The sequence below is a fragment of the Drosophila melanogaster genome, chromosome X, assembly GCF_000001215.4.
Source record: "Drosophila melanogaster chromosome X".
Lineage (NCBI taxonomy): Eukaryota > Metazoa > Arthropoda > Insecta > Diptera > Drosophilidae > Drosophila > Drosophila melanogaster.
The window spans coordinates 3,817,732-3,832,404 of NC_004354.4; the positions used below are offsets into that span (position 1 = coordinate 3,817,732).

Consider the following 14,673-nt stretch of genomic DNA (forward strand, 5'->3'; position numbering starts at 1 on the left):
TCGGCATAGTTTCTAGAGCAATTGGTCTCAATCATCGGGTACGGGGCAAGAGAGCCAACATGGAGATGAGGCCCGGTCTCGGAACCATGTGTCTTGCCAGCCAGGTGACTGTTGTCTACTTGATTGAGCTATTGTAATTGTCAGTGAAGCAGACTGGAGGTGGTTACTCCGGGTAGAAATCCGGGGGAAATGCAGGGTCTAATTGAACCACAAGAATCTGTGGCAAAAAAAAAAGAAGAAAGTTCCCCCAATCCCAAGCTTCGAATCCGTCACTCAGGTAGGCCACAAATTATAGTGATCCATTTTCGATGACTCTTCACATTTTGAACAAATATTCGAAAAATCGAATGGAAGGGAAAGAAAATTTGATTGAGCTTTTAGTTAATAAATTTCCATAAATTTATAAAACCAAAACAGCTTAAAAAGTATAGAATACGCATTGATATTTGGTTTAACCAGAGATTTTGGTATTGAAACCAAGTTGAAATGCTAACTTTGAACTGCCATTGGAAGCTCTGACCAAACCCATTTTTATTTAAACCAATTCATTCAGTTTTCAATTTTATTGTGGCCAGCAAACCACTTGGTCGATTATCTGCCACTGTGTGATTTGCATTATGTCACGTTTTCCCGGCGAGGTCAGACCACTATCCACTATCCACTATCCACCGTTTACAGAGTATGACTATCCTTTGGCCAGTGCCCACTTATGACTAATGGACCGATCTGGTGGCGCCAGCATGGGCTAAGACATGGCTAAGATATGGGTAAGACTCGGCCCAAGACGGAAGACAACAAGATAATGAGTGGCCCGAACCCATTAGTCCCAAGTCTGCGTAATTGTCGCGAAAATTCGAGTGCGTGACCGACCAAATGAAGGGAATGTACATATATGTATGTGGTCCTAAATGTGTGTGGTCCAGTGTATTTTGTAAGCTCAAAGCTTGAATAAATTTTAATAATATCGAATAACTTACATTTATTGTTAAATACTACATCAGTTTGCAAAGTTTTGGTAATATGCGAGAGAAAACTCATAAAACAGTTAACAATTAACCGTTGCGTGAGCTGCATTGCTTCTTTTTTCTCAGCTTGACTTGTAATTTATCAAGAATTTCTTAATTATCTTAAAACAAAAGGAGCAGTGGAAAATTATAAAATTTATCCGCACTTTTGATGTTGCATGGCCCAATAATAGATACGAAAATTGAATTGACAGCGAGACGATGTCGAATGTTGATTGGCCGTTGTTGCTGCCACAAATTGTTGCATTTCACGCAAGAGCAATTGAAAAATGCCGCTGCCCCCCCCCCTCCACCCCTTCCCCATGACAACGTTTTCCTCTTCTTTTTATTTTTGTTTTTTTTTTGGATTTCCCAACCAACTCGATTAATATGCAAAACGGTTTTGGTTGCAGGTGCAACTGCAGCTCGGGAAGATTATGCTAATTAGGGTGCAGCGGATCGGGGAAGGTGAGTTGCTGCCCTATGGCAGCATTTATCAATTAGCAACGTTCGGCGCATAAAACCCAAATTGACCATTGAGAATTGGAGAATCTTTTGACTTCTGGGCTCGATTTTCATGCACTCACAGCTCTTAGGTTTCACCTAAAAAATTGATTCCGGGAATTGAGGGCAATGGATTGGAATTTAATATTAATAATGTTCGGCTATCCCGTAAAAACTTATTTATCAAACTGATTTGTGACCAGAATTGGAAATGGAAATTACTATACATTTAAAGCGAAATAAGCGGCTGCAGCTCGCCTAATCTAATATATTCCGGGAAGAATATATGTATATATTAAAAACAGAGTGGAAATATTTAATCAAAATTCCAGCTATGTTTGGAATTAAACAGATTCAGCATATTTATTTTGAAAAAGCGCTGCTGGCAGCTAAAAATAGCTCTAGAAACCAATAAAGAAGAAATTGATAAGCAACATTCTGCTCGCCGTTTGACGTGTTGGTTCCATGGTGTAATGGTTAGCACTCAGGACTCTGAATCCTGCGATCCGAGTTCAAATCTCGGTGGAACCTAACGATATGTTTTCTTTTTTGTTAAAAAATATATTTTTTCGAGAAAGTTTCTTTGCCATCTGGTTAGGTTTGGCCTAACTATTTCGGTTCGCATTGCCAAGCAGATAATGTGAGCAAACAAAACGAAATGGAAGCACAAAAGATAAAAAAGTGTCTCGGCCGCGTCGTGCAATTTGATGAATGAATTGCGAATGACGACGGCTGGCCTGCAATTAACGGTTGCATAATCTCTGTTGGCCATTTCCGCCAAGTGACACAAATACTCACGGCACAATATGTATGGCACTCAGTGGAATATACTATGCTGGTTTTCTAGACTTTCACTCGCAGAACTCTTTCAGCTGAAAAAAAAAACGAGGAACTATGCGGGGAGCATTGATTCCGGATTGGCCAATCGTCTTGGTTTTTAAGGATTTCAGCCGGCACCGATTTCACTTCATCAATATTTATAAACGCACTCCTCTGGAACAAGCAATCAATAATCCGTCAGTTTGACTTTGTATTAATTAATGACAAAATGCAATTTCCACTGAATTACGAGTATCGGGAATTGAAGCTGTAAGCTGTAAGCTACAATTCATTTTTAAAATAATTGAAAAACTAGATTATTTTTTTTGAGCTACAAATCCCAATGGCCTCCCAACTTAGCTGCTGTTTTCGTGTGTACTACTCAAATTCCACCTTCGTGATCATGCTTTTCCTCCGCATGAAAGGAAATTTCACAGCTGCGACTAATTGTTGGCGACACGTCAGGGCCAACCCACATCATCTCGGATCTCGAATCTCGAATCTCGAATCACAGATCTTAAATTTGAAATCCGTAGTCTTGGTTTCTTCACTGACAATCGGAGATGTTTGGACACCTCGGTTTTGGGTCAATCCCAAGCTGTCACGAGGGATCCGTTCGTAGATGAGTGACATATGTCTCTAAGCTCTCTTTTCTTTCCCTTTGCAGCTCAGTTTTTGATGTCAGCCCACAGTGGACGCAGAATGACCACGCCGGGCACACTTTATCGGTTGGCCAGTGGCTCAGCTGCCACACCAGCCACCCCCACAAACAGCCCTTATGGGCAGCCGGCAAAGCCATATGCGGTGGGTTCAATCCAGAACGGATCGGAGCGGAATCGCATTCTGGAGTTGCTGAGAGCACCCAATAGCTTGACCTCGCCCACGCTGGAGCCCTCCTCTAAGGGACTACTCAATGGACCCGGGCAGAACAACTGCTTTCTCAATTGTGCCGTACAGGTGAGCATTTTACAGCTTATATACGATATACATATGTATAAGTTTATGTATATTATAAGAAAATTGTTGCTCAAATTCGGGTTACAATTGAGAGATGCCACTAATTCATCGATGGCCTCCAGTCAATATGTGACAACCTTCAACATCATCACTGAAATCGTGTTAATTGGCCGCAAAGTTTGGTTGAAGAGTGTGTTGTGAGTTAGGTCAACGATGTGGGCGCCACCAGTGCACCCACTCTATGGTCTTCAGTCTTCCACTGTGTGTGGGTTCACTGTCTCCGTTTCATTTCTCAGTCAAGGCAAACTTTTCACATGGCCAATTGTCGGGTTGGTTGGGCAAAAGTAGAGTGGTTCTCTTCGGGGAACTGAGGGCGCCACCCAGTTGCATAAATTTAGTGAGCAGCTCTTAATAAACATAAATCTGTATATTAATGATTGCCCCAGCAGTGGCTCCTCCTCGAAAATGGGGTTATGCCGAGGGAATTATGCAAAACCCGAGTTCGTACAGCAATTAGTCCGATTGCAACAAGAAATGGGATGTCAGACAAGACGGGGACCAGCTCTTGTTATTCCCTATACATGTATGTATCTAGATGGGATATGAACAAGTTGAAACTTTCCCACTTATCGGTAACACGTTTGAAGATTCCCCAAGATAGCTTAATACGCTCTTGTATATGTAAATAGATCAGGAACGCTGTATAGTTCTAATCGTATCGTTATTTATACATTTAGTATTTAGTGAAATTCAATGAATACCATTACCACAGCTTCGTGCAATTTCACAGTTCACGTTCTGGCATGGAATAATCTCCTCCCATATTAGGCATAAATGGTGATGTTTTGGTACTTGATCGTCTTCACACCCATTTGCATCCGATAATGGCCTGCCATTGTGTAACTGTCTTCGGGCGTTGCTGTTCAATTATCGATTGGATAAATCCAGATCGCCATGACTCACTTACAACCAGATACAGTAGTTTACCCCTTCTAATCGCTCAGTTCGAATGGGTTCGAATCGTCAGCACTTGGAGTTGAAATGGGAGTTGGGATATATGTAAGTGTTAAGAGTTGGGAGTTGGAGCTTGGGGTTTGGGGTTTGGGAATCGAGAGTTGGGATCTTGAGATCTCGTGGCGGGCGAGGCCTAGGTGCGGCCACTAACATTAAACTAATTGCACGGACGGCATGTGCTCTTATTTCTCTTTTTTTATTTCTTACACGGCTGCTGCTTTTGCAACATGCGAAGCACAAGGCGTGGCATCAGCATCGGGCGACACGATATGTGTCGAGAGGCTTGCAATCCAAATGTAATACGAACTGGATTTGGACACTCAGAGTTACCCTCTAGGAAAGTGCCATATCTTCCAGCTATGAGTACACCTTACAATGCAATTTTTTTTTTGTAAGAGAAAAGCGAACCATTGCTTTAATATATTCTCAATAAGTATTGGGCTGATTTCTAGAATGCATACGCTAAGTGTTACAAAGACCGATTAAAACCAATACACCCCGATATACTACAGACAATGCCAGGTAATGAAAAATGGAAACAAATCACTGCGAGACAATGGCAATCAAATGTGGCAAAATCGCGTGGGCCAAGCCCAAAAAAAAAAAAAACATTTGTTGACAGTTGTCAGCTTTGATTTCGGTGCCATCTAAAGATCCCATTGTCTAGGCGAGATCTTCAAGAAGAAGTGATTTGATTGTTTTTTTTGGCATTCTTCAAGATTGTTGGTCAAAGTCAACAGTTTTTGTTGCTTTCTTTTGGACGCTAGCTTCCGCTGCAACTGGCAACTATAAACTTGCAAGAAGCAACCTGCAACTTGTAACCTGCAACGGACAATCGCTGAGAACACACCGATGATTCCACTTGATATGCTTTTAATGTGTTTCTTTTGCCGGAGTCGGGGGCACTCAACTGCAACGAGAGAGACCCTCGGCGACAAAAACGATATATATACATATATATATGTATATACATATCTCAGGCAGCGAAACCTTCAGACGAACTTCTTGGCTCTTTTGTGGTGCCGAGTGTAATAAAGTAGCTGCAAACAACTTCCAGTCGCACCATTTTCCTGGGCTTCAATTTCAGCGTAGACGGTCAACAATCGGTCCATGATACACATCGGCCGGGGCACCGAGGGGGTAGTGTATTATGGGGGAAGTATTATGCTCATGGGCTCGCACATCATTTCACAGCTACGACTCCAGTTCCGAGACTTGAGACTCCCCTTAGATTAGTTCACACGATAAGCCAAACAAACGGGTCGGCGGATCGAGGGGGTTCCACTTGGTTGGCAACTAATATGAATTTGATATTTATGGCCAAAAGCAAATGATGATTTCCCCGCCGCCTCGTCAGCCAGCCATTGGCTATCGTTGCGAATGTGAGAAAACTTTCAGGGCAAGTGCGTTGCACCAACAAATGTGGCCAAAAAAAGTTTTATAAGCCGGGAACTCGAAATTCATAAATTGTCATAGATTGTGAACAATTTGTACCTTATTCTGTAAGCATTTAACGAATAAATCAATTACTTGTTCTAGTCGCGCGTTCATCGAACTGTATCATCGACCCATTGCTGAAATTTTGAACTCCTCTGTATGTGGGATTTAAGTACACCTGTCGCTGGAGCAGCTGCCAAAAAAAAAAGGCGAACAGGAAAAAGTTGATCCAAGACGGTTCCGCTCGAAGACGCTGCCTGTGAAAAAGGCCGCTTTCGGCCGTCCGAAAAGAGGAACGTCTTCGTCTTAACTCCTGTGTGGCTTTAAAGTGATGTAAAGTCGAAAGGGGTCTTTTCCCCCTTTAAAATGCTCTACAAACACGGACCAGACTCATAACTGACTTCGTTTAAAAACGGAGAAGCAAGCTTGACAACCAGAATGGGGGTTACAAAGGCAAGGCAGGTTACACGAATTAAACTGTTTTGATAGGGGTCTTAATGCTTTAAAACACAATTCCAATTTTGGTTGTATTTTAAATGAGCAAATGCGTTCTAAAGTCAACAGACGGACTTGTGTAAATTTTGTGGCTTTACGATTTGACCGCAAAATGCGATTTAGTTCCTTAATAGGTGTTTTGTATTTGGCTCTCGGGCAATACGATTTGCATTGTGCATTATCAACTTAAACGTTTGTTTCCGCTAAAAATTCTAGAAATATTAACTGAAATATGTAATTAAAATAGTGACTTGTAATAATGTTTATACAAATACATTGTCCAATTGTATTAATTATCTTCGCCGAAAAGTACTTCTATCCATCTTCCGCATAAATTTCCTGTGTATATTTTCCTAAACCAAACTGCGCTCGTTAATCGTTGTTCACAACTCATCAAAGCGTCCCCCAAAACCACAAAAAATGACAAACTTTATTTAAATTTGGTAATCGTTGCCAACAAATGTAAAGTCATGAGCACGATATGTTATTTTCGGCCAGCATCATGGTTGGCATTGTTATTTCAGGGCCAGAAAGCGAATGTTGAGGTGGTAAAGCACCCGCATTTTGTATTCCAAATGAACAGCAAAACCTCTTCGGTCTTGTTGTCGGTAATTGTGGCAGCAACACGGGGCAACATCATGTTGTTGTCCATTCGAAAGTTGCCCATGAGTTGTCCATGTTCAATGAACCTTTTAAACTGTTACCATTCCTCGTTTCGAGTTCGTGTCCGAAGTCTTTTGTTTCGCTATTGATTTTCTGTGGAACTGTGCGTTGCTCGTGGAGACATAAAAACGGTAGCCCAAATGGAAAGTGTTTTCCGGCCTTACATCTCTCCCAACCCATGTCTCAATTAGTGCTCTAATGAAGTAGTTGCCAAGAACAGGAAAATTAATGCTGATTCCAATCCCATTATGGATTACATTGTGGTGCTCTCATGCATATTTATCGCTGCCACTTCCTATGGTCAAATTCAAGATTGAAAATCAAGAAAGCAAAAAAAAGTGATTAAAGTCGAGCGATTTTCATTTCATTTTATAATGCAATGTTCTGTTCAGTTTGTTTTAGTGTAGTATACCCGTTTATTTCCTTTACCTATTGCATTTTCGGTATCTCATTAGCTAATCGGCTGATGGTCCAGACCGAAATCAGATGAATCTCATTAGTTTGTTTTCCATTTTATGCTGAGTTGTCACAGCCGGGTCAATTTGGCTATAATTGAGACACAATCAATCACAAGGTAACCAAAATCGAACCCAATTCAAACTCGATCGCTGCACTTCCGCTGAGCCATTGTTGCATTTTCAATTAGCCCGCTCGCCGCTTTGTATTTACATGGCATTTACATTCCCATTTACATTTCCGTGGTCAGACGTTAAATCTTGGCCAACACCGAAAAAACCGGACTTTATAAAACAAAGGTGAAAGCGTCGACATTGGTGGCTAGATTAGAAATTCTTTTTCGTGTCTCCCTTTTTTCGGTGATAATAGTGTAAGTGTAATAGCTATTTTCTGTTTTGTAATTGTTATTGCCGGCTTCAGAGTAATGCCCATTTCCTGTCATTTTTTTTTTGTTATATTTCACTTCGAATTCAATTTTAAATTTGGTGTTTTGCTTTCTTTTCGGTCTATTGCCGTATTAGCCTGTAAAAATATACACAACGATTCCACCTAAAGCGATTTCAAAACGCAACTTTTGACTGAACTAAGACTATTACCACTTTAGTAACATTAATTTAACCCACAGTAGCCTCCAGGTGAACCCGAAAAATAATTCGCCAGCCTGCGGGATTTCTGCTCCAGATTCCACTTGATTTCATTGGAGTCTAGTCGCGAAAACGTGCTTTAAGCCATGCTCGGGGGCAAGTTAGTTTTGGGAGGTCCCCCTCTGCGTCCCGCATCGTTCGTTTTCTCGCCTTGGGAAATGGAAAAGCAAGAAAAGTGCATATCGAATGTGTGGTCCGTGGGTTTTGTTCAGGCCATTAGCCACCCACAGAATGAAGCTAAGCTGGGATCAGAGGGCATTGGAGCAGATGCAGACCACCCGGGAAAACAAAAGACCAGAGAGTACAGATTTCGGCTGGGTTTCTTGGTTTTTTTTTTTTTGGGTGGGGAATATCGGATGATTGATGTTGGAGATGTTTGGCAGATAGGAAAGATGGATGGATCGGATGTGGATGTGGGCTTGGTCTTCGGATAGCAGATCAGCGTGCCAACGATCCACGATCAGCGATCATTGGCATGCAATTCAATTAGCCAATTACGCATTGCCAATTGGCAACTGGCGATGCACTAACATTTGTAATTACACCTGAGCGATGCCATAATTTGAACAATTGGAGCGCGGAAGTTGCACAAGTTGCGGAGTTCTGGCCAAGATTGCCCGCTCATGGTCTGTCAGCGCTCGCCAATTGTGGGCCCAATCAAAACGGAAGTTGGCATTGGGTGGAGACCGCTTCAAGCACTTGGCAAAACCACCATAATATAACCGCACCACCTATGGATACACATATATCTGTCCCCAACACCGATCGGATGTTGTTGCTGGTCGATCAGCTTCCGTTTTGGCGCCATTCGAGGAGCCGAGGAAGCGATCTTGGATCTTCGATCTTCCGCCCTAATTGATTGATTGCGCAAATTGCAACAACTGGATTTTCTGGCCAGGAATCGAGCAGCAGTCATCCAGTGCGTGAAGATGGACTTCCATTTGTTGCCCGCTCATATTATTTCAAATTATCAGTATTATAAGTCATTTAATGGCTGACGTACATAAAAGAAATTATAACTTTAATTCGTTATTAATTGTTTAGTATAGTATGTTTTGGACTTGAGAGAATCCATTTTCATTTGCATAACAGCTATTGTTAGCTTTTCCAATTATAAAAGTATTACAAGTATATAGGTAATATTGACTTAATTGTTTTGAATTAATTAAGAATAATATAATGTCAAGCCATAATGTGCAAATAATTGGGAATACTCTAAGTTTGATTCAAAGTTTTTGATCTATTCTCAGGCCTTCAAAGTTTTTGCCCCACCTAAGCGCAAGAAGCGCTTTCTGGGGTACGAAAAAATTACAAACCTTAAAAATGGGCTTTAGGCCAAACCTCTGAACAATTTGTCTAGCTGCAAGCCTCGCCCAGGTGGCTAATTAATAACGAATTTGAGCTGGAATTCGAATTGGCCGCAGAAGGGGCGCTACCCTGTGACCCCAATCAAAAACCCGAGCTTATTAGGCTTCTAAAAAAGCTTCGGGTTAAATGGTACGGACACGAATAGAAGTACACATTGATTGATTTGTGGTCGTGGCTGCTAGTTTTGTAAATTTATTGACAATTAATCGATTTACGGCTATTAAATTATGATCTCTTGACGTAAGAGCCTGCGTAAGACTACAGTTCGGACTCCTTAAGAATCTGCGTCCATTCTTTTGTTTTCCATCTTTATTTGCGGTCGGCAGTCTAGCGGCACTCTTGTCGTAGGTGTCGCTAATCGTCACCCTCGAGCTGTCTCCAGAAGCCCCAAAAGATCTGAAGATCTGAAGAGTAAAGCGCGAAGAGAGTGTGGCGCAGAATTCTTCGCACTTGTTGTTTTTGCAATTACAAATTGAGAATATGGTCTTCGTTTTGCCTATTTCACCGGCCACTTTTGTAAGGGTTACTTGGCTCGTTGGTCTAGGGGTATGATTTTCGCTTCGGGTGCGAGAGGTCCCGGGTTCAATTCCCGGACGAGCCCAGGTTCTTCTGATAACCCACGTTTTTTTTATCCCCCCGATATATATATTTTTGCCTTCCTTTGCCAAGCGCGTGATAAGCGAATTTTGGGATCGTTATCGCTTCGTTGAGTTGCAATTTCGGGTTCGCTCGACGGGAACTCAGTTGTTTAAGAGTGCGATCTCTGGGTAACTGACTCACCTGGTTGCGGATTTTCTGACGAACAGGAAGACGAACCACGAGGAACAGCGTGCGAACGCATAATGAGATCGAGGAAGTGACTCACAATCGAGGAAGTAGGGGAAACAGAGTTTGCACAAAGGTCTGTTCGCTGCATTGTACACAGACAGACGATTCTAGAGTAATTAATTCCCGGTTGGAACAAAAAGTGACTCTTTATCTTCAAAAAACATACGGGACTAGTTCAAATATTTAATAGTAAACAAACCAATTACTAAGCTCATCATTTGCTTTATATATATTGCTTTATATATATTAGAAGTGTGATATTATAGTTAGGCCAAAGTATTGTCAGGAGAAAGATGTCAGAATTTATAGGGCCTGACGAATCCGGCTAGTTTAAGCCGTACAACAGCCACGCCTTGTGGGCTAGCCTGCCCCTAGCTGAGTATGAAGTTTGGCAAGACCTACGAGTCCCACCTGACGATCGAGTGGCGCCAGCAGTATATGCGATATGGGGTAAGCTGAATAATTGTGTAATTGATATATATACAGATATATATATATCTGTATGTGGACCTACCCAATCTAATCACGCCGCCAATAGGATCTCAAGGAGCTGATCAAACAAGGCGTGGAGAACGCCCCCTCTCCGCTTACTTCCTCGGACTACGAAGTTCAGGCCTATTATAAGGCCTTCGAGGAAACCTTTCTCACCGAATGCCAATCGGAACTGACCGGGGTGAACAATTTCTTTCTTGAAAAACTCCTGGAGGCCCGACGCAAGCATGGCCATCTGAAGCTTCAGCTTTTGGCCTATTCCCGGGAACCCGGACACACCGGCAGTGATTCCTCGCTTTCCCAGCGAGCCGAGAGGAGCCAAAAAAAGCTTATGACAACTCGCCAGTTAAGATACGCCTATGCCGAGTTCTATCTAAGTCTGGTTCTCATCCAAAACTATCAGTCGCTGAACGAGACGGGTTTCCGTAAGATCTGCAAGAAGTACGACAAGAATATGCGATCCGTAGCTGCTGGCAGGTGGTTTGTAGAGAACGTGCTGGATGCCCCCTTTACGGATGTACGTCTATTGCAGCGCATGACCATCGAGGTGGAGGATCTATATACGACCCATCTGGCGAATGGGGATCGCTCGTTGGCTATGGAAAAGCTAAGAGTTCCGCCTTTGGGCGAGCCCACTCCTCCATCGATGGTCTTTCGTGCGGGAATCGCTCTCGGCATGCTAATCATGCTGCTCGTGGCCACCGCCATCAGTTGTAGGTTGTTGTGCGAATGCATTGCTTTCCTCATCCATAAATGCCCAGTAGTCCACATAATCTATGCCACAACTCGATGTATTGCTTAGGGCGCTTAATTTAGCAACTAATCTCTTGAAGAATAGTCAGTCGGTATCCATCTCAATGGATATATATATACTGGTCATTTTTGGCTTGTAGGACATGCACCGGAATATAATTTGATTCGCCCTGTTCCCAATTCCCAATTTCTTAGACTGGAAACGAGCTCCATTGGAGGACCACACTCCGGGTCTGATGCGCCTCTTTCGCGGCCCATTCACCTGGGTGATCTTCAACTTTTACATGGCCGCCAATGTGGCCGGATGGCAGCAGGCCGGAGTCAATCACATTCTTATCTTCGAAATAGACCCCAGAAGTCATCTGCAGCCGGCCACATTTCTAGAAATTGCCTGCACCTTTGGCATTCTTTGGGCCCTGTCCATGTTGGGGTTCCTGTACAACGACTTGATAGGCGTCTCGGATCCCTATGTATTCCCACTGGGACTCATCCTGATCATGGTTGGCCTGCTGGTGGTGCCTCTGCCTATAATGAACTGGCCTGCCAGGTGGTGGACCATTAAGCTGGTGGGTCGCGTCATCACCGCTCCACTGCACTACGTGGGATTTGCCGACTTCTGGATGGGCGATCAGATGAATTCGCTGGTGTCCTGCATTGTGGATCACTATTATACAGTAAGGTTCTATGCGATAAGTTGGCTGCGATATGATCGGGTGAACAACTGCTTTGAACCGGATGTGATGGTCCCGATTACCATGTGCCTGCCCGGTTGGTTTCGATTTGCTCAGTGCCTGCGAAGATTCAGGGACAGTGGTTCCAAGTCGATGAGCTACCTGATCAATGCGGGAAAGTACTCAACTACATTTTTGGTCGTCCTGTTCTCCACGCTGCGCAGGAATTCGGAGGGTAATCGTTGTCCGCCAATGAATCGAAATCCTGTCTAAAATCCTAACCACAAATCCTAAAACCCTGAAACCTTCGCCCGCAGGTGGATATGCCAATACGTTCAGCAACCCCTACACCTGGCTATTCCTCTCGAGCTGCGTGGTGGCCACCATCTACTGCTATTTGTGGGATGTTATTCGCGACTTTGGGCTCTTCAGGATTATGCGCGGCGAGCGTATATTCCTTCGAAAGCAATTGGTTTATCCGCAGGCCTTCTACTACTTTGTAATCGTAGAGAATCTGGTGTTGCGGCTCTTTTGGGCCGTTGAGTTCACCATCCTTTATCACAATCTGATGACTCCCTATAATATGAGGACCATTTCCAGTATCCTGGAGATCACTAGGTGAGCGGAGTTGGGGACGGGGGGACACACGAGTGATTTAACTTAAAACACCACTTTAATAATTCGGAAAAACGCCTTTCAATTTGGTTTTTATAGCTTCAAAGCTTTACCGTCTGAATTGTGAAGATTCTAAGAAAGTTGAATGCGTTTTTTCCAACTAGTTCAATGAGTTGGTCAAACAGCGTCCACATTTTGTTGAGTGTAGTATGCCCCTTTGCCCGCAGACGCTTCATATGGAACTACGTCCGTCTCGAGAACGAACACTTGTTCAACTGCGGAAACTTCCGCGCCACAAGGGACATCCATTTGGCTGCCCTGAATCCTCGCCAGGAGCGAATGCTGGAGAGCATGATGGACGAGTCGGATGGCGTGTCGAATCGCCGCAAATCGAACGAGCGAATTCGCCTGGGGAAGGAGTACTTCTAAAGGCAGCTGCTGATCTTTATTTCCCCGTCGTCGTCTTTAATTAATTCATTTGTGCAAAATACAAGTCAGATGGAAAGGCTGAGAGACAGGGCGACTGGAGAAAGGGAGCACGAGGAGCACGCGCCAAACCGGTTGACCAGCTGCACCCAAAAGTTGCAATTCCCCCGGACTCCCTTCTCCATATGTACATACATACATATTATATTTATAGAGATATATCGCCTGGTCAGGTAACAATCGTCATTGCTTGAAAGGAGGAGCAGAGCGGAGTCAAGAGCAAGGGGGGGAGGGATCCTCGTGTCGAGCTCCCGATCTCGGATCAGCAACGGCTTCGAGCAAGCTGTTCGACAATCTCTTAATTGACTCTCATCGAGCTTTGATTGGCCACATAATTAGCCAAGAGAAAGAGAGTATAAGGAACCCTGGGATGATCACCGGTCACCCATTCTAATCTGGAGAAAGGCATTCTAATAACAGGAATGTTTCGGTTGCATCAGCTCATTAATATAGACTCTGATTGCTTGAAAATCATTTTATCAAACTATATTTTGTAGGCTTAAAAATTGTAATTGTTTAAATATTTGTATACCATTTGTGCATCTTCCTTTTCTGAATCTTTTAATCGGATAAAATCATTGCTTTCAATGTAAATAGAGAACTTAATGCATTTGGGTTTGAATAGTTTATGGCATTACTATCTTATCTATTGCCAGAGTTTATTGATTTATTTCTAATCTAATATTGACTTTTGGAAACAAAATCCTGACTAATAGGCTTATCTAAAAGTTAAGGATTTTTCTTGCGAAGACCTTTTGTTTGGGCATTAAAACCTGAGGCAACCCAATATCGGATAAGCGAGAACAAAGGATGGAAGAAATTCCCTTGATCCTCTTTCTCTGTTTTTTGTGTAATTTGATATGGAATCGAATTCCTTCATCTGAGGATAGTTGATGCAAAGAAGAAGGCAATCAGGCGGTCAAGCTATCGATAAACGCACTTAGAAAAATGTTAAAACCGAAATGAGTTCTACCAGTTTGGGTTTTCAGTTAGGAAGCCTTTGGAATAATTGGTACTATTCTTTTTACCAAAACTGATTTGTAAATAACTTGTTTTTACACTACAATTTGAAGTCAATGTAGCTTTTTTCCGACTGCATCTTATTTTTTCACTGCAAGCAAGTCTGCAGTGGTTGATTTGAGCACGAGTCAAACATAAATTTGCCATTGACTTGTTGACGCTGCTGCTGCTGCAGTTGCTGCTGCTGCTGCTGCTGCTGCTGCTGCTGCTGTTGTTGCTGCAGATGCTGGGTAATGGCAACTGCAATTTATGCCGCTTGTCGCGACTGGCGACGGTCACAATGTCTCCAGAGAAAAGCGGAGAAAGGGAGACGGTGGCTATTATTAATTGATGCCGCTGCTGACGATGTTGCTGCCGTGTCAATTAGGCTGCCTGCACAGCAGCCACATTGCAGCCACAACACTGCAGTACATGCCGCAAATGCTGTTGATCTTGGTACAGTTGGCC

At 43.1% G+C, this 14,673-nt stretch overlaps 2 protein-coding genes and 2 non-coding genes across 4 annotated transcripts in view; all 4 read left to right on the forward strand.

Annotated features, from left to right (window-relative positions):
• ec (echinus) overlaps nt 1-14,673 on the forward strand; it is a 45,924-nt gene that overhangs the window by 6,034 nt on the left and 25,217 nt on the right. Inside the window, exon 2 of the mRNA NM_130722.4 lies at nt 2,995-3,284. Coding sequence (NP_570078.2) covers nt 3,006-3,284 — 279 coding nt within the window. The 5' untranslated portion in view covers nt 2,995-3,005. The remainder of the gene's footprint in view (nt 1-2,994; nt 3,285-14,673) is intronic.
• Nucleotides 1,968-2,039, forward strand: tRNA:Gln-CTG-2-1 (transfer RNA:Glutamine-CTG 2-1). The gene has a single exon. It is a non-coding gene; the product is annotated as a tRNA-Gln (tRNA).
• tRNA:Pro-CGG-3-1 (transfer RNA:Proline-CGG 3-1) lies at nt 9,891-9,962 on the forward strand. The gene has a single exon. It is a non-coding gene; the product is annotated as a tRNA-Pro (tRNA).
• On the forward strand, nt 10,466-13,815 carry CG2901 (uncharacterized protein). Its single transcript, NM_130721.3, has 5 exons — nt 10,466-10,639; nt 10,728-11,394; nt 11,630-12,340; nt 12,423-12,723; nt 12,948-13,815. The coding sequence occupies exons 1-5, from the start codon at nt 10,571-10,573 to the stop codon at nt 13,147-13,149; spliced, it is 1,950 nt and encodes a 649-aa protein (NP_570077.1). The 5' UTR covers nt 10,466-10,570; the 3' UTR covers nt 13,150-13,815.

Excerpts from the sequence above, each read along its gene's own strand:
- CG2901 (NM_130721.3), top strand. The coding sequence starts at position 10,571 with ATGAAGTTTGGCAAGACCTACGAGTCCCACCTGACGATCGAGTGGCGC. Across the intron at positions 10,640-10,727 it reads AGCAGTATATGCGATATGGG|GATCTCAAGGAGCTGATCAA; the intron begins GTAAGCTGAATA and ends CGCCGCCAATAG. Across the intron at positions 12,341-12,422 it reads GCTGCGCAGGAATTCGGAGG|GTGGATATGCCAATACGTTC; the intron begins GTAATCGTTGTC and ends CTTCGCCCGCAG.